Here is an 18,540-nt window from a genome sequence, read left to right as displayed (position 1 = left end):
CGTGGAAACCGCTACTGGAGATGGGCATCTCTGAAACTGACCTGCGTTCTGTATTATGCTGCTAGGTTTTTCGGCTTTGGAAGACTGAGTGGAATAACAGTATGCACAACAAACTGTGTGTCATTAAGGAGACTGCGAATGTGTGGAAGTCTTCCCTGCTGGCTTCTCGCAGGGAGTCAGTAGTCCTTTGTCGGATCTGCATTGGCCATATGTGGCTCACATGTGGTTACCTCCTCCGTCGTGAGGACCCACGTCAAAGTCACTGTGGCTCCCAGATGACGGTCGTCCACCTCTTGCTGGACTGCCCACTTTCCCAGCACTCTTCCTTTGGTGTTGGGGTGACAGTGCCTCAACAGCAGCTTTAGTTTTAAATTTTATTCATGAAGGTGGGTTTTTTCATTTGATCTGAGTCTTAGCGCATGTCCTTTGTCCCCCTGTGTCCTCCACCCTAGGGCTTTTAGGGTGGAGGTTTTAATGTGTTGCAGAGTGGCTGGCTTCTCCTTTTTTATTCTCATGATCAGCCAGCTGTGGTAATCTGCTTTCATGTTTTTAATCTGTTCTCCCTGTTTCTTGCATCTCTCTGTGGTTTTCTTGTCATGTTTTGTCCATTGTAGTGTTTGTTGTCCTTCTGTTGTTCTTCTGGTTCTTCCTTTCTCCTGTTATTGTTCCGTACGTCTTCTTTGTTTTCTTCTTTCCCTTGGGTAATCGTTCTACTGGGAACGAGGGACCGTTGACCTCGCAGTTTGTTCCCCCCAACTCCCACCCCCCACCCCCCCTTTAAACCAACCAATCTGCGGAAATCCCTGACTGTGGCCATGTTTTTCGATTGGAGAAGGCCTAAGACACCTGCTGGAGAACTGATGCCCTCCGTACTCTTTACATGTGGGGCTTTCGTAGCCGCCTGCCGTGTTTCCTTCAGGCATTTTTAAAAGATCGAGTTTTCAGGGTGTGTGTGTGGGTTCTGCCTTGTCGGACACCTTTATCCAGGAAAACGGTTAACCTCAGGGTTCCATCCTGAGTGTTGTCCTCTTTGCTATCGCCACTAACCCTATCATGACCTGTCTCCCACTGGGCATCTCTGGCTCCCTTTTTGTTGACGATTTTGCTATCTATTGCAGTTCTCCACAGACCTGTCTCACTGAGCGGCGTCTTCAGCATGTCTTGATCGTCTTTACGCCTGGAGTATCGGCAATGGCTTTCACTTTTCCACTGACAAAACCGCCTATATGAATTTTTGGTGACGCAAGTGGTTTCTCCCACCATCTTTACATCTTGGGCCTGTTGCTCTTCCGTTAGTTGAAAACTATGAAATTCCTTGAGCTCATGCTCAATAGGAAACACTTTTGGTCCTCCCATATATCTTACTGGCATTCCACTGTAGGTGGTTCCTCAATGTCCTATGTATCCTCAATGGTACTTCCTGGGGTGCCGATCGCACAACCCTCCTCTGTTTGAAACTCGACTATGGGTGCTTTGTTTAAGTGTCTGCACGCCCACCCCTCTTACGCTGTCTCAACACTATCCATCATCGTGGCATTCCTTTGGCCACGGGTGCCTTTTGCACCAGCCTGGTTGAGAGTCTGTATGCTGAAGCTGATGAACTATCCCTGTCCTACAGCCATAACTTCCTCCTCAGCAGGTATGCATGCCGTTTTTGTGCCTTGCTTGGCCATACATCCTATACCTCCTTCTTAGATGATTCCTTTGATTGTCAGTATGGGGCTCGTCCATCTTCTCTGTTACGTCCTGGAGTCCTCTTTCGGCGCTTACTAAGAGGCTTAACTTCACACTACCTGCACCTTTCCCAGTCGGTGCGAACCCTTCACCACCTTGGCTTCGTGAAGCGGCCCGTGTTAACCTTGGCCTTCGTTTGCTTCCGAAGGACACTACTCCAGCCTTGGTCTATTGCCTTAAGTTTCACGACCGTCGCGTGCAACTTCGCGATGGTACGTTTGTATACACTGATGGCTCTCGGACTGACCGTGGGTTCGGATGTGCCTTTGTCATTAGGCACCCTTGTCTTTACATAGCAATTTCCGGCTTACTCCTCAGTATTTACAGCCGAGCTCTTTGCCTTGTATCAGGCCACAGAGTACATCCGATGACATAGCCTTTTCAATTGTGTCCTCTGCTCACTCACTCAGTGCCCTTCAAAGTCTATGTGCACTGTACACCGCCCATCCCTTAGTGCAGAAGGTCCGAGAAAACTGCCAACTGCTCACTCTTAGTGGAGCTAGTGTGATGTTTCTGTGGGTTCCTGGTCGTGTTGATCTGCCAAGAAATGGGGCAGCTGACACTGCTGCCAAAGCTGCAGTCCTAGTACCTCAGCCCCGAGTACTTATGTTCCCTCTGATGATTTCTGCATTGCGTCCCTTTGGCATCACCAATGGTCCTCCCTTCACTGGAATAAGCTCGGGCTTATTAAGCCTCTCCCACCAGCTTGGATGACCTCCTCTCGGCTCTCCCGCCGGGAGGAGGTTATTTTAACTCGTCTGTGTGTTATGCACTGCCTTCTTAGACATTGTCATTTTCTAAGTGGCGCTACCCCACCACTTTGTATACATTGTGCCCAAGTTTTAACTGTCCGCCACTTCCTGATGGAATGTCCATTTCTTTAACCTTTTACATTCCCATTTGGGTTTGCCGTCTGAGTTATCAGCTGTTTTGGGAAATGACGCATGGGCTGTTAAGTTGATCGCATTTTACTTTTTATCCATCAAAGCAATATGGCGACGGCCATTTACTTTTTATTTTTGGACCTCCGTTTCTGCATGGTGTCTGTTTTAGCCCTTTTTCCACATACCTTATTTTAGCTGTCTTCTGTTAAGTTAGTCAGGACTGACGTACAGTCTTTGACTCCTCTCTGTCTTTGTGTTCTATAGTTTTGTTTTGGGCATGTATGACCCCAGTTGTTTTTGCACCCTACTGCATAACAAAACAAAACAATACTTGTATTAACGCCACACAAAAACCTGTGTTAAAAATCACTGGTTTCCTAAAACATTTTTATGTTAATTATAGCTGCTAGCAGACTCGAAAAGAGTTAATTTACGATACATGTGGATAATATATAAGGCTACTCTTCTTTAAGGTAAAACTATTAACACAGTATGTTAGAAAACCTGCTACAGTAACTAAATTACAAATTCTGATTTGTTACAAAATGCTCATAGATTATGCAAAAGACAATGGTAGATTCCGAAAATTCTCAAAAACGCGTTTACTTGTGTTGCTATACAATGAAATTCAGGAGTGACCTATACTTTGGCTGAACTGTGAACCACAAACATTGATTTGCTGCGAATTAAATTATGTATCGAAAACACTCATACCACTAACTTTTGTATGCACCTGAAAGTTCTGAAACTAAAATGCTTTTCTCAAAATTGTATAGTGAAATTAGAGAAAGATTGTTTTGAACAGGGATAGGCCTTCTGTTCTCAAAAATTTTAAAAGAGCACAGTTTAGTTTTTAGCCTACAATTGACGATAACAGTACTAGTTCATTGCTGCACGCATGAATATTTGGAATTTCATGACACAAACGGGTATTGATACAGTCAAAGAAAGATTACGCAGAAGAAACATTACGAACAGTAAAATATGTGAATCTAGGACTTTAAATAGACATACAACCTTGTACTGGGGCCTCGCATGAGAGAAAATTCTTAAGTCGGCTTTTATATATAAACAAACTTGTGTGTTGCATTGATTTTTCACAAAGATGATTCTGTGCACACTTCTACACTGGCCTGGTAAAGAACAACACCACAGCATAAGTTTAGCTCAGTCAAAATCGCTAAAATGTGCAGCAGCAACAAATCATGTTTTCTGCCTGTGCGTAGTCTGTCATGGGTTTGCCTTGTGTATTTTGCTATTTTATGTGTAAAATATAAAGTGTTTTACAATGTTCGAACCCTACAGGAATTATCTGTAAACAAAAATGTTCAGTTTCAGGCACAGCAGATTGAATGGCTGCTGCTCAGTATCCAAAAGATGGCTCGGTTACTATTGCAACAATCAGCACCGGCAACCAGATGCCACATCAAAGTTTCACCCTCTCAGTAGTAATAAAGGTGACTGGTAAGAATATTGGGTGCAAATGAGAGCTCATTTTGCCGAATGCAACATTACATGTAATGCACACAATGCTTTTTTTTGTTTAGGTCGTTGGAACCGAAGTGTACCATCTGTGTTTAAAACTGTTCCCTGGCTCTTGTCCAGAAACTGTGGTCTGTTTGGCTGCTCAGTGAACGCTATGATGCTCAGGTGCATGTCGCTGCACCAAGGTTTAAATTTTTCTGGCTCAAGAAGCAGCCTCAGCTTACATTAAAACAGTGCATTGCTGAACTTAGAAGGGTTACAAGAGGCTTACAAGATGCAGTCGAGCAAAATGTCTAACACACAAGTATTCATGCCGGTGGTCTCAATATGCTGGATCCGGATCTGAAAACATTTCTGTATATTGTGAAATCTCAAACTATTGTGGACACAACTGAAGGCGAGTCTGAGGCTCCATGTATTTCTTTTGTTAAAAGTGCATAAGACACTCGGCCTAAAGTTCATGCTAATGTTAAAGTGAATGCAAATAGGGCTCAGACTAACAGTAAACAGGAAGGTAAAAACATTCAGTCCTGCAATACATGAGGTGGTCTACAGAATACAGTGAGGAAGTCTTGTCCTCAGTACTTTTCAAATCGTGACAGAAAAACTTGTCTTCATCATGACACAACATCTTTCCATTTCTGTACGCAAGGTCAGTCAGTGTGTTTACAAGGCAGCCAGTGCATAGGCCATGGCTGGCACTGTACAGGTGTACAGTTTTGGCGTACTAATCGACACGTGCATGTTGTATAAGCTTTGCCACAGAACTGACACAGGCAAAGGCTCTCATTTCTACGTCACGGAAATCTGCTGTAGTACACAGACAGCAGAATCCAATTAAGAGTGGCTCAGAAGACAATTAAATTTCAATTGGCCACAGGTGCAACTGTTTCCCTAATCAATAAACACATGTGAAAGGATTGGTAGCCCACAGCTACAGAAGTGTACTTCTGTTCTTGTCTGAATATAACCGACAGGAAATATCAATACATTGCACGTGGAGTTTGCCAAAACTTCCCACGCCATCACAGAATGTGTTTTGTTTCATGTACTCAGTTCTAGGAACAGTGCAAACATTTTTGATTGGTTGAAACTGTGCATACAAGACAGTGTGTTAGAAATGTGTTTCAGTACCTCACACTAATGTTGCTGACATGTCTAATAAGTACAATGAACGCTTTGTGCCAGGTTTATGAAGGGCTAACAATTTTGGTGTGTACGTTATTGTTGAAGACAATGTGCCTGCGCCCCCCCCCCCCCCCCCCCCCCCACACACAAACCCATTTCTGCAAGTCAGTGGGCATCCCCCTTGTTCATTCTCAGAAAGCTGTCAGGAGCAGGATTGCCACAAGTTCAAGTTCTGGAAATCAGGAACTATCAGGGAATTTCAAACATATCAGGGAAATTTGGAAAAAAACACTGGAAAAATCTCGTTTTTTGTCTCAGTAGCATGAAATTGTTTGTTTACTGAGATGTTATGCTTCGTCACTGGCTGGGTGCAGCTGAGTACGTGCGCTGCTTCCCAACTCATTCTTACTGCTTTTCCCCTTCCCACTGTACCCCTCAGCTTGCAGTCAGTGCTGCTGCTGCCGCCGCCACCACCACCACCACCACCACCACCACCACTACTTGCTGCTAGCCTAGCAGCTGCTACCGATGAGAGGCAGGGTGACGTGAAAAGTGGTTTGTTTGGATGTAATTCTCAGAGCTTGTTGACGCAATGGCCGGAGACAACGGTAATGTGTGCATGAGTTGTGTCTTAGGGATTGTGTAAATGTGTGTGCGCTCTCTTTTTCTGACAAAGGCTGTGGCCAAAAATTTAATTGTGAGAGTGTGATTATCTGTTCTATGTGCCTGTCTGTGCCTCAATCATCTTTACAGTGAGTTGCTACCTGTCCTCATTAGTATTGATTCTTAAAGTATTTGCGCAAGTTATCTGTTGCATGGGTGATCACTGCAGTCACATTTCATCAACTTGGTGTGTCTGACATGTGATTACCTGGTCACACGAGTGGACTTTCGTGTCAGGCCAAAACCGCAGGCCATTTCTATGGATATCTCTAACTGATGGGGCGTATCTAATGTGCAGGCCCTTCCTGTTGGATCTAGTCTGACAGATCTGTCTGTGTGTGGCATAATGCAGTGGATTTTCATGGTTTATCCATAGATCCAGGACTGTTGTGCTCCTCGGCAGGCCAGAGGCCATGGGCAATGGATTTCAGGAATTGCGACTGTCACACTGCAAGTACATTGTACAGTGCGGCGATTCATAGACATTTCACTTATTCTACTATATTTTGGCACTTACAAAGGTTTTTATATAAGTATGGACGATAAGAAGAAGAAAATTGTGGCAGTCACTGACAGTTTGTACACTATGTACTCATGTATTGCTTGAAAGAAAAATCACACAATGCCTATAGAATAATAGACATAACACAGTGGGTAATAACAGGCAATAACGTGCATAGTAGAACCAACATTTTGTTCCCGGTCACCCACAGTGTTGGTTTACACAACTCTTCTCCACCTTGTACATTTCTTTCAAGAGGCCTACTTTTTTCTAAGGTTATTTCTGAAAGCAGTGAAGGTATTTTAAATCTGTCTTACTACTCCAACAAAATGCATATTTTTGTCACCAAATGTGTTTCGCTTTATCGAAATAAAATACATCAGTGGTCTTAATGAAACATATGTACCATTTGGCTTGATTTCTCCATCTAAAAGCAGTTAATTACACAAGATGTTTATGTTAGTACTTAAGATTTTTTCTCACATGTTTAGAAGTACAGAAGTCCTTGCATTTTTTTGTCAGCTTCTGTCTTTACTTACCCGTGAGATCTGAAAATTTATCAGGGGAAAATGCTAAAATGTGTCTGGAAATCAGGGAAATATCAGGGAATTTCACTTGGGGAAACTTGTGGCAACCCTGAGGAGGTTTATGTCAGTGTGGTGATTGTAAAGCCACAATAAACCCACAAACACTCATCGATTCATTTCCTCCCATGATTGGAAGATACGAGGGTAATCCCAAAAGTAAGGTGTCCTATTATTTTTATAAGTTCATAGACCTGTTCATTTTTACAATGGTTTGCATCAGTTTACAGCTTGTACATTTAGCTATTTTTCGACATAATCACCATTCTGACGATGCATTTTTGTAGACGCTGTGGCAGTTTTTGTATGCCCTTGTCACGCCAGCTCACTGCCATGCTGTTCAGAAAGTTATGAACATCTTCTTTCACCTCGCGTCAGAGCTGAATCGCTTTCCGGCCAAATGTTCTTTTAACCTACGGACCAGTTGGCAGTCGCTGGGCGCCAAGTCAGGACTATAGGGTGGGTGGGTGATTATGTTCCACTGAAAATGTTGCAGGAGAGCAACGGTTTGCTGAGCTATGTGTGGGCGAGCGTTGTCATGGAGAATGTGTACGCCCTTGCTCAACATTCCTCTTCTCCGGTTCTGAATTGCCTGTTTGATTTTTGTCAAGAGTCTCACAGTACCTGTCAGCGTTAATTGTGGTCCCAGTGATTCAGCTTCGATGGCGAGGTGAAAGAAGAGGTTCATAACTTTCTGAACAACTTGACGGCGAGCTGGTATGACATGGGCATACAAAACTGCCACAGCGTCTACGAAAATGCATCGACAGAAATGGTGATTATGTTGAAAAAAATACATAAATTTTCAAGCTGTAAACTGATATAAACCATTGTAGAAATAAACAGGTCTATGTACTTATAAAAAATTAGGAGACCTTACTTTTGGGATTACCCTCGTATAATGAACAGATAGGGACAGGGCATATTCTTTTCCAAAGTTAATTTGCGTGAGCCATACCTAGAGTTACCGTCGGACAAGCAGTCAAAGCAATATTTTGTGATAAACATTCACTTTGGATTCATTCACTTTGAATTGTTCGAGTTTCAAAGCCTGCCATTTGGAAGTACTTCGGTTCCAGCTGTTTTTCAGTGGTTCCTAGAACAATTAACAGCAAGTCCGTTCTTGTACAAACTATTTGGACATTATTGTTGTACACCTGCTGAACATTTGCCAGATTTGGACTGCTTGTTTAAGGTTCATTCTGTGGCTGGCTTCATGTCCAGTAATGAAGAGTGCTCCTTCTTTCATGCAGAACTTGAATATATAGTATCGTATTCTGTGCTTGTATATTAAGGTAATACAAAGACAAGTAAAGATTGTAACACCAACACCAACAGTCAAATAACGAAACATTTTATTTAGTAGAAAATGAAACTTGTCTTTATCACTCTCCACTGCTGTGACTGGAGTAAGCACAGGAATGGTATATACAAATACAACTCGTGATAGACACGAAACAGTCGTAGGCACAGAGATGTTTAAAATGAAAAGTCTGAATCTTGAAGTCCAAATACAGTTGCAATGTCACTTGCCTGTGGGACGCAAGTTAACACACTCTCTAGAAACAAGTTTGTCAGTGGAACACCTACTCCATACTTTGCAGTTGGATGAACAACACTCGTCAGAACTGTCTCTTATGGTCGTTGCGGCTGTATTTTGTTGCCATGGTCATCCTTGGTGCGACATTATTGATTATTGACTGTCAGCAACACTGCGTTCCTCCCCGCTCCCCCAAACATCGTTGTCAGTATTGGGTAAGGATGTGGAACATTGGGGGATAGGAGGCTGGGACACAAATGCAAATGAAGGGGCAGATGCCGAGACTGGAGTTGACACCAAGCACCCACCCACATCCTGGGATTTGCCCTGAGCAGGGCTGGAAATGTCAAGCAGGAAACTAGCTGAATGGTGCACGCTGACTGATGTGGACGCTGATAGGGCGCCGAAGAGGTGATGGGCTCCTCATGGGCGCCCAGCCAGGTGAATGGACACAACTCCTCCCCAGGCTGCTGCATGCATGACTGAGAGGCTGCAAGCGGCTCTCAGCCGACTTCCATTGGTGTCCCCAATGGAGGATGGATGTGGGGACATGACTGCCCTGCAGGGGCAGGCGATAGTGCTTGCGATGGCAGCTGCTGCAGAGCCTTGTGGTGAACTGGGTCTGTGAACATTGTGAGAAACAAGACCAAAGCTGGTTTGAGTACAGCCCCATCGGACTTTGAGTGGTGTAGGTGGGCCTTGACAACACCTGAGACACGACGTCATATTCCCATCGGCGACCTTTGCTGGAAACTCTGTATTACACTCATTGCAGTGTCTGAGGGTTAGATGTAGTCGATGGGATTTAGAACCTCTGAGATGGATGGAGAAGTTGGAGCAACATTGGATATCTAACACCAGAAAGTAGTTCCGCTGGCAACATGCCATCCCTGGACAAGGAGCGGTATGACAACAAAAACACTTTCAAGACCTGGTCCCAGGAATGGGTGCCTTGTAGATTTGGACAAACCATTCAGCATCTCCATTGGAAAGGTGCCATGAGGATATGATGGATACCATTGTCACTGCAGAATTGTTCAAATGTGTGTGAAGTGAACGGAGGTCCATTATCAGCCACTGTCACATAAGGTAATCCTCAAATAAATAAATAAATAAATTAAAAAAACTGAACTTGTGGTCGCCACGGTAATGACAGACGTAGTGAAGGTTGTAAGGACAACAAAGGGAAGCTTGCTGTATGCATCAAGTACCAATAACCAGCAGGTATTCCAATAGGAACCAGCAAAACTGCCGTGGTTCAGCAGAGTGTGGCCAATCAAAGTAGTGCTGAGGGGGGAGCGGCTTGATGCTCCACACACATGGACACTGGGAAGTTGTGGCATCTATCTGCTAATCAATGCCCGACTGTATACAATGGCGCCAGGCTGGCTGTTTCTTCCACAGAACACCCAGATGCCCCTGGTGTAACAGACTAAACAGTTTACACTGGAGGGACTGAGGAACTGTGATATGGGCCTCCCCCCTGTTTGTCTGTATGCCCATCTACATCAAGGTAGCACACTGCTGCCCAAAAGTAGTGGCATACCGTGGTCTGGTGGATCTCTTTGAGGCTACATGACCACCCGGAGCCATTGAAGTTGAGAGTAGCACTCAATGCCTGGGTCTACTGCTGTCCCACTCGCCACCCAATGAACAGTAACAAGAAAGTTTTGTGACATATGCTTTTCTTGAGAGTCAATGTGAAAGAATGAGTCCTCTGATTAATCATATTGGGGATCTGAACCTACCAGTGACTGCAACAGTAGGTCAGCATTGGGATGCTTAGTCTAGGGCCGATACATCTGTTCATACTGGTAACTGGACAACGCTAAAGTGCATCGCTGGAGCTTATGCACTGTCCGGGAAATAACATGCTGTGAGGAAACAGATACTGGTGGACGTGAGTAACCCTGTTACTGTGACTGTGGGCTCCTTTCCCTAATTGGCTGTAATTGTGTTAGACAAAACCCATGCAGTGTCACAACACCACATTGGTACCGTAACAGGTGTCCACTGCAAGAGTGAAAGGATTGTCCAGAGACCAGTCACTTAACACGTCCTTTAAATGCTGAAAAGTGGACTGACAATCTTTGGACCAAACAGAGGGGACGCCGTTGCAGCGTAAGCAGTTCAATGAAGACACGATTTCGTGGTGTTAGGTATAAATCAAACGTAACATGAGAGTTTTCACATTACTGCAGGTAATGCAGCCGTAATCGTGGAGCCAGGCAAGTCATAAGTGGCATTCGAATGGGCCTGAGATGGATGAAATCTGTTTGCATTGATCACTTGACCCAGATACTCAGTTTCTGTGTTGGAAAAATAAGTCGGCCGGGGCGGCTGAGCGGTTCTAGGCGCTACAGTCTGCAACCGCGCGACTGCTACGGTCGCTGGTTCGACTCCTGCCTCGGGCATGAATGTGTGTGATATCCTTAGGTTAGTTAGGTTTAAGTAGTTTTAAGTTCGAGGGGACTGATTACCTCAGAAGTTAAGTTCATAGTGCTCAGAGCCATTTGAACCATTTTTTGAAAAATAACACTTTGTATGATTACACTTCAAGCCCACCTCTGATTACACAATGAACAAAGCCTCCAGATTCTGTAGGTGTTCTGCTGGTGTATGGCCAAGATGACAGTGTCATCTAAATTATTAGCAAAGGAGGGCACCTGTGAAGTAAACTGCTCTAAGAAGGGGAGGCCACGACGCTTGAATGCGGATTTACTTCGTAGTTCTCCATGAGGATAACAAAATGTGTAAGCCTTTGCGTGTACTTCTTACGCGTTATTGAGAAAATCGTAAAATAATTTCGGTCGTCAAATATATACCTGTGCATGGCTATTTTTACTACAAAGCGGCGGCAGCAGAGTGGTTACCGTTCAAGCTCTGTAATCGCTGGATCGAGTCCCGTTCATCAGTTTTTTATTTTATTTTATTTTTTTATTTTCAACACAGTCATTTTCTTTACTATTTATATTACAGTTGATATAACCCGTATAATCAGATGAACTTTTATTAAATTTACAATGTTATTTGGCAGTCTACAAATTTTTACTATCACAAATAATATAATATTCATAACTATTGACTAGTACACGACCAAATGTGTAAAGTGATCATGTACATGTATGCTTGTCTGTGTCTTCAAAATTGTTCGTATTTGATCAAAAGAGAACGAGAAATTGCCTCTCGTGATGACACTATTAAAATACAGTCGATACTGCATGACCAATTATCAGCATCAATATTTATGGAAATGCTGTGTTATGCATGGTTTGCTTCCAGATTATCGTCTGAAAGAGAAGTTTTTGAAAATGTTAATGAGGTTTGTTTTTCCATGGAAAACCTCAAAAGACCTTGCGTATGCAGAAACATAGCATTTATTCAGTGCAGCTGGTACCGTTGAACTTTGTTTTCCATGTTTTTACGAAAAATACCTGCAATTTGTACTCGTAATGTCGAAAGCGACGATTAATTGTACATCTTTCGAAAGCCATCTGTGGCGGTCAAAACTTGCAGGTAGCAAGTAGTTTCGGGCTCCTTCCAGGTATAAGGGATTTCTCAAATCATGGACAAGCATACATTTTCAATATCACTTTATGCCTTTGGTCGTCTACTAGTCGATAAGTTATGAAGATTGTATTATTTATGACAATAAAAATTTGTAGACTGCCAAATAACATTGTTAATTTTAATAAAAGTTCATCCAATTACACGTATTTTTCCCATTATATCAATTGTAATATAAACAGTAAAGAAAATGAGTGTGTTAGAAATAAAAAAAAGTATACTAACTGACAAAAGGGCTCAATCCAGCGATTACGGTGCTTGAATGCTAACCACTCAGTTGCCGCTGCTTCATGGTAAAAATGGCCACGCACAGGTATATATTTGACGACCGAAATTATCTTGCGATTTTCTCAATAATGCTTGAGAAGTATGCGCTACTGCTTACACATTTTGTTGTCCTCGTGGAGAACTGCTAGTGTGTGAAGGTTACAGTAAATCGGCATTTCAAATGTCATGGCCTCCCCTTGTAAGTATCTCTGAAAAATTATGGGAGCGGACTCAGTAACTGCTAAAATTGGAGACCCTGAGGGGTATTCAACACAAAAATCTTTGTGGACGTCTTATCCAAAGGCAGCTGTAGATACACTAAGGTGACAAAAGTTATGGGATACCTCTAACATCATGTCGGACCTCCTTTTATGTGGTGTATGTAGTGGCTTAGACTCAACAATTCGTTGGAAGTTCCCTTGCAGAAATATTGAGCCATGCTGCGTCTCCTGCTGTCCATAATTTCGAAAGTGTTGCTGGTGCAGGATTTTGTGCACAGCCTGACCTCTCGATATGTCCCATAAATGTTTGATGGGATTCACACTGGATAATCTTGGGGGGCCATATCATTTGCTTGAAATAGTGCAGTGTCATCCATAGCGTGAAGTGCATGAATGGCTGCAAATGGTCTCCAAGTAGCTGAACATAATCATTTCTGAAGATCGATTCAGCTGGACCAGAGGACCCAGTCCAGTCCATGTAAACACAGCCACACCTTTGTGGAGCCACCACATTTGAAAGTGCCTTATTGAAAGCTTGGATCCATGGCTTCGTGGGGTCTGCACCACACTCTAGCCCTGGCATCAGCTCTTACCAATTGAAATTCGGGGCTCATCTGACCAGACCACTGTTTTTTCAGTCACCTATGGTCCAACTGATACAGTCATAAGCCCAGAAGAGACACTGCAGATAATGTCATGCTGTTAGCAAAGAAACTTGCGTTGGTTGTTTGCTGCCATAGCCTATTAATGCCAAATTTCATCAAACTGTGCTAATGGATACATTCATAGTATGTCCCACATTGATTTCAACCATTATTTCACACAGTGTTGCTTGTCTGTTAGCACTGACAACTGTATGCCAGTGGTGAGAGGTAATGCCTGAAACTTGGTATTCTCGGCGCACTCTTGACACTGTAGCTCTCGGAATATTGGATTCCCTAAAGATTTCCGAGATGGAATGTACAATTCTTCTAGCTGCAACTACCACTCCGCGTTCAGTTTGTTAATTCCCATTGTGCTGGCATGTTCACGTCAGAAACTTTTTTATGTGAATCACCTGAGTACAAATGATAGCTCTGCCAAAGCAGTACCCTTTTATACCTCGTGTACACTGTACAGCTACCATCTCTATATGTGGAAATCGCTATCCCCACCTCAGTCTACGCCTCCTGCAAGTCAGTTTTTGGGGGGAAAATCTTGATATGATTTGTCCATCAAGGGGAAGGGGAAAGAATAAACAGCAGTCTTTGGGTTGACAGTAGCTTTGAATTCTGCATAGAGTTGTAGCCTACCTGATGGCTTTGACAAAACGATCGGGAGGTATGCCTACTGGCTCATGGACACAGTTTTTATTATGTCACAATCCTTCCAAAACTGTAAAGAGCTGAGACCCAGTCCTGAAGAGCATGAGAGTCAGGCCGACCTCGAAACAATTTAGGCTCAGCACAGTCCTGGAAAGTCATGTGGGCTTTGACCCCCATTGCCTTAACTAGTCTTCCATCAGACAAAGAACTGTACTTATCTCACAACATGTTGACTCTAGCAAGTGGCACCTGTAAGTTGACTTGCAACTCGTCTCCTTGAATGGACACTCCAAAAAAATCAAAACTGTCCGTACTGAAACTGTTCAGACTGCCTCTTGAATGGAAGACATGAAAAGGAACTGATTAGTTGCAGCAAGAAAAGTAGCCGGTAAACTACACACACCAAAAACAGAAATGTTCTGTCTGTTAAAGGCAGATAGTGTATCACTCATTTGCTGAAGCTGGGGCTGCCTAAGCATTAGTACATCACATGATTTAGCAGTGTGACAGTAGCCCCAGTGTCTAATTTGGAACTTCACCTACTAATTCGCCACACACAAATGTACAAAAAGTTTGTTACATTGCCTGTTAATCACAGATTGTTTGGCGTGGCAATCGTGATAGGCTACCACCTTTTCTGTTTTGCACAGGCACCACATAAACAACATACTCATCAACTGGGACAGGGTTTGACTTAAACTTTGAAAACTGACCAGCACCCAATAGCTGAAGATAAACTGTTTGTATGTGGCCTTACTTACCGCAAGTGAAACATTTTTACCTGCTGGCACGGACACTATGCCCTGTCATATGCAGTGAAACAATGCGTGCAAGACTTCCTTATAGACTTGGGCTGTGAAGTGCACCAACGGTGAAACTTCCTAGTACAGAACGAGACATCGGGCTATGTTATGACTGTATTTAGGAGCGATATGGCTCTGGAATTTTCTCACTACAGAAATGGCTGGGCTTGCATGTCAAGTTCAGTAATGTCTACGATGTCTTGAGACTCAATGATCACTAACACAGTTTTCAAGTCTGGGTTCAGCAGTTTTATAATAGAGGATATAATGTGAGCATTGGAAACTTCCTGAGTCATAGTATCACGAACCACCACATCACAGTAACTCGCAGGAACATTTAAATTGATGCTGTCGTGTTAGCCCCCTTGAGTTCTGTTACCCACTGTCTGGGATTGACCAGCCAGCTGTTAAGAGTCTAGTGAATTTATATCTAGCAGCTGAAACATGCATCTGCAATTCAAAGTGATTGGGCAGTTTAGAAACTAACTCATCATATGACATTTTGCCAGGATGCTTGTCTGCCAATAACTTGACACAGAGATGGTACACTCCCACATTTACTGTGGACAATAAAACGAAAAAATGCGCTGGTTGCCTGTTATGTTGTAGGCGTGGAAATGTGCTGTAAGCTAGGCCACATATTCCATCCGTCCTTGCCCCACAAGTTCTCGAAATTTAGACTGTTGAGTCACTTGTGCTGGTTGAACTTGAACAGGCTGGGGCACCAGTTGCGGCACTGCTGCTGTTGCTGCTGCTGCTGCTGCTGCTGCAAGCAATGTGCCATCCAGCGTTTGTAAGGTTTAGTCAATACGTTGTCCGCGTGACTGTACAAATTGAGTTAGCGACAAGTCCTGAACTGAACTGGAGGAGGGACAGACATGATAAACACTCTTAGTCAACTAACGCACAAAAAAGTTCTGAAAGAAGCAACGGGTTAGTGGAAAATTTTGCAAAATTGTAGTGTGTCCATTCCATTGCCATATGTCGTATTCTGTGCTTGTACACGAAAGTGAACACACAGAAAATTCAGTTTAGTAACAGCAACAGTCAAATAACAAAACACTTTAGTTAGTAGAATATGAAACATACCTCTATCACTCTTCATTACTATGTCTGGAGTAAGCATACGTGGAACACAAATGATACAGCTCTTCATAGACAAGAAATTGCAATAGGGGCAGAGCTGTTCAAAATGACAAATCAGAATCTTGAAGTCTTAACGTCTGAATACAGTTACAATACCACATATCCATGTTGTGATGTTGCCTGGCATCTCTGGGAGCTCTCACCTCATCCAGATTGGCACCACTGCTGATGCTGCTTGGAGGTCCAGCATCTTTGCGGTGGTCAACCTCGGTGTGACATTATCTACAATCGACAACACTGCATTTAGCACTTATTATAGATGCACAGGATATTCATCCTGCTAATCCACACTTGTCTGCAGTTAAAGAACTGCCACAACGTTAAGAAGCTCCAAGCTGTCATGGGAAGGTTACTTATTGTATTAAAATCGTTGCAAATGCTGCGCCAGAAAATTGTTCCCTTAGTGTGGTCACAAGAATGAAAGGACACGTTTCAGCAATTAAAGGATGTATTAGCTGTGAACGTATCTTCTTATGAGATTGGAGCTGTGCTCTCTCATAGAACTGGTTCTATTGCTTTTGCCTCAAAAACTCTTTACAAAGTGCAGTGTAATTACAGTCAGCTTGAAAAAGAGGCACTAACCAGTACCTATGGTGTTACCAAGTTCTGTCAATAATTGAACTGTCAGAAGTTCTATTTAATTACAGATCATTGGCCATCAACAGCCTTTTTCAGTTCTGCCAAGCCTGTCCCACTAAAGACAGCACAAAAATTGTAATGTTGGGCTTTGATATTGTCTAGTTATCTAAGAGAGTTGCTGCATAGGCCCACTGCCCAACATTTGAATGCTGACTTGTTGTCTTGGCTATCAGTCAATACAGACAGAGTATTCATTTCATCTGAGGAATCACGTTATGAAATCAATACTCAGGATTTTGAAAGTCTTCAAAATGTTCCTCTCAATTTCTGACGTATTGCCGCAGAAACTGCTTATGACCCAGCTCTTCAGGTTGTTTTGCAATATGTGCATCCTAGGTGGCCATGCAGATTGAAAGTAATTCGTACAGCCACCTCCTTCCAGCATCACTATTTTTTACATTGCTGTCTGTGCGGTCAGGTATTCTGCTGTTGCAGATGGAAAATGATGATGTGCATGTTGTGATTCCTCGCTCCCATCAGTGAGAATTTTTGTCTTCATTGCATTGAGGCATGATTCACACAAAGAAACTCGCTTTGTCATTGCACTTGTCAGGGCAGGGGGGCTCAGATTGAGCAAATGACCTCTCGTTGCAGTGTTTATATTGAACATCAGTGAACTCTGCCACAATGCTTTCTTGCGTGGCCACATCCGTCTGGGATGTGGCAATGCTTCCGTATTGATTTTGCAGGTATATTCTGGAATATGCAGTGGCTGTTGGCGGTAGACGCATATTATTTATTTATTTTATTTATTTATTTAACCTGATCAGATTAGGGCCATCAGGCCCTCTCTTACATCGGACCAGTGTTCCACACAAGCAGCATTTCACACATCAGAGTTACATCATGACCATAGTTTAAATGAGAAAATTAGCTTACTCTAGTGACAATATGAATAAAGAGTAGTGACTAAGACCTAATAAAGTAAATGCTGGCAGTATTTTTACAACAGGTGCTATACATACAGATTATGATAAAAGCAATAATAATAACAGAAAAAAAAAAAATCAAATAATAATGACGGAACATGAGAAGGATTGGCAATAGTAATGAAGGTTTGTGCCGATGTACATAATATCTTGGTGTGTAAAGTAGATGTTTACTAGTATAGCGAGTTTTGGGGAAGGGAGATTTAAGGAGGGGGAAAGAGGGAAGTAATGAGGTGAAGTGCATTCATGTACAGAGGAAGGCATTACTGTTGCTTAAGTAGATACGTCATTAACTGTTTTTTGAAGCCGGACATGTTTTTAAGTTCTCTAACATAACGAGGGAGGTTATTCCAGAGTCGGGTTCCTGCTACTTTAAAGGACTTGGAGAAGGTGACTGAGCGATGCAGTGGAACGGAGAGGATTTTATTATAATGGGAACGTGTGTTTCTGTCATGTTGTTCCGACATTAGCGTTAGGGACGAGGAGAGATATGAGGGACAGTGTACATTTATAAGGCAGTAGATGAGACAGAGTGTATGGAAATCTCTGCATTTGTCTGCACGCAGCCAGGACAATTTTGCGTATGCAGGCATTCATGACCAGTTCTAGACGTCGGGAATTTTCCTGAGAGAGTCCTTGTAGGATAATATCGCTGTAGTCAATGATTGGGAGTATAAGCGTTTGTACTAATTTCTTTTTCAGATCGAAAGGGAAGAGTTTTTTATATTTTTGTAGGACATGAAGGGATGCTGATGCTTTTTTGCGCACTGCAGTTACGTGCTCTGTCCAATTTAGATTTTCATCTATTATTACTCCCAAACTCTTTGCTGAGGGAGAGAAGTTAATATTTGTTCCATTTAGGATAAGAGGTGCTACGGATTCCCGATGTTTTGGGCTAATGAGCTTAGAGTGACCAACAAGTACCGCTTGGGTTTTAGATGGGTTTAGTTTTCGACCTATGTCCTGTGCCCATTTTGACAGTGCATCGAGGTCAGTATTGAAATTTTCAATAGCTTTCTTGAGATTGCTTGGTTTCGCACTTTGATACAACTGAAGGTCATCAGCATACATATGGTATTTGCAATAGGTCAGAACCGATGACTCATCATTGACATACAGAGAGAAGAGTATAGGACCTAATACT

General features: G+C 42.9%; 1 protein-coding gene across 4 annotated transcripts in view; it reads left to right on the top strand.

The window, feature by feature from the left end:
• LOC126416295 (uncharacterized) overlaps nt 1–18,540 on the top strand; it is a 56,074-nt gene that overhangs the window by 15,239 nt on the left and 22,295 nt on the right. The window contains exons 2-3 of one of the 4 annotated variants that reach the window (XM_050083950.1): nt 3,951–4,082; nt 4,166–4,500. The exons of 1 other annotated variant lie outside the window; for it this stretch is intronic. In XM_050083950.1, coding sequence (XP_049939907.1) covers nt 4,431–4,500 — 70 coding nt within the window. In that variant the 5' untranslated portion in view covers nt 3,951–4,082; nt 4,166–4,430. The remainder of the gene's footprint in view (nt 1–3,950; nt 4,083–4,165; nt 4,501–18,540) is intronic. 2 more of the 4 variants (XR_007575432.1, XM_050083948.1) reach the window with 2 other exon arrangements.

Source organism: Schistocerca serialis, chromosome 8 (genome assembly GCF_023864345.2).
Source record: "Schistocerca serialis cubense isolate TAMUIC-IGC-003099 chromosome 8, iqSchSeri2.2, whole genome shotgun sequence".
NCBI lineage: Eukaryota > Metazoa > Arthropoda > Insecta > Orthoptera > Acrididae > Schistocerca > Schistocerca serialis.
This window is presented reverse-complemented; position numbering and strand designations above follow the sequence as displayed.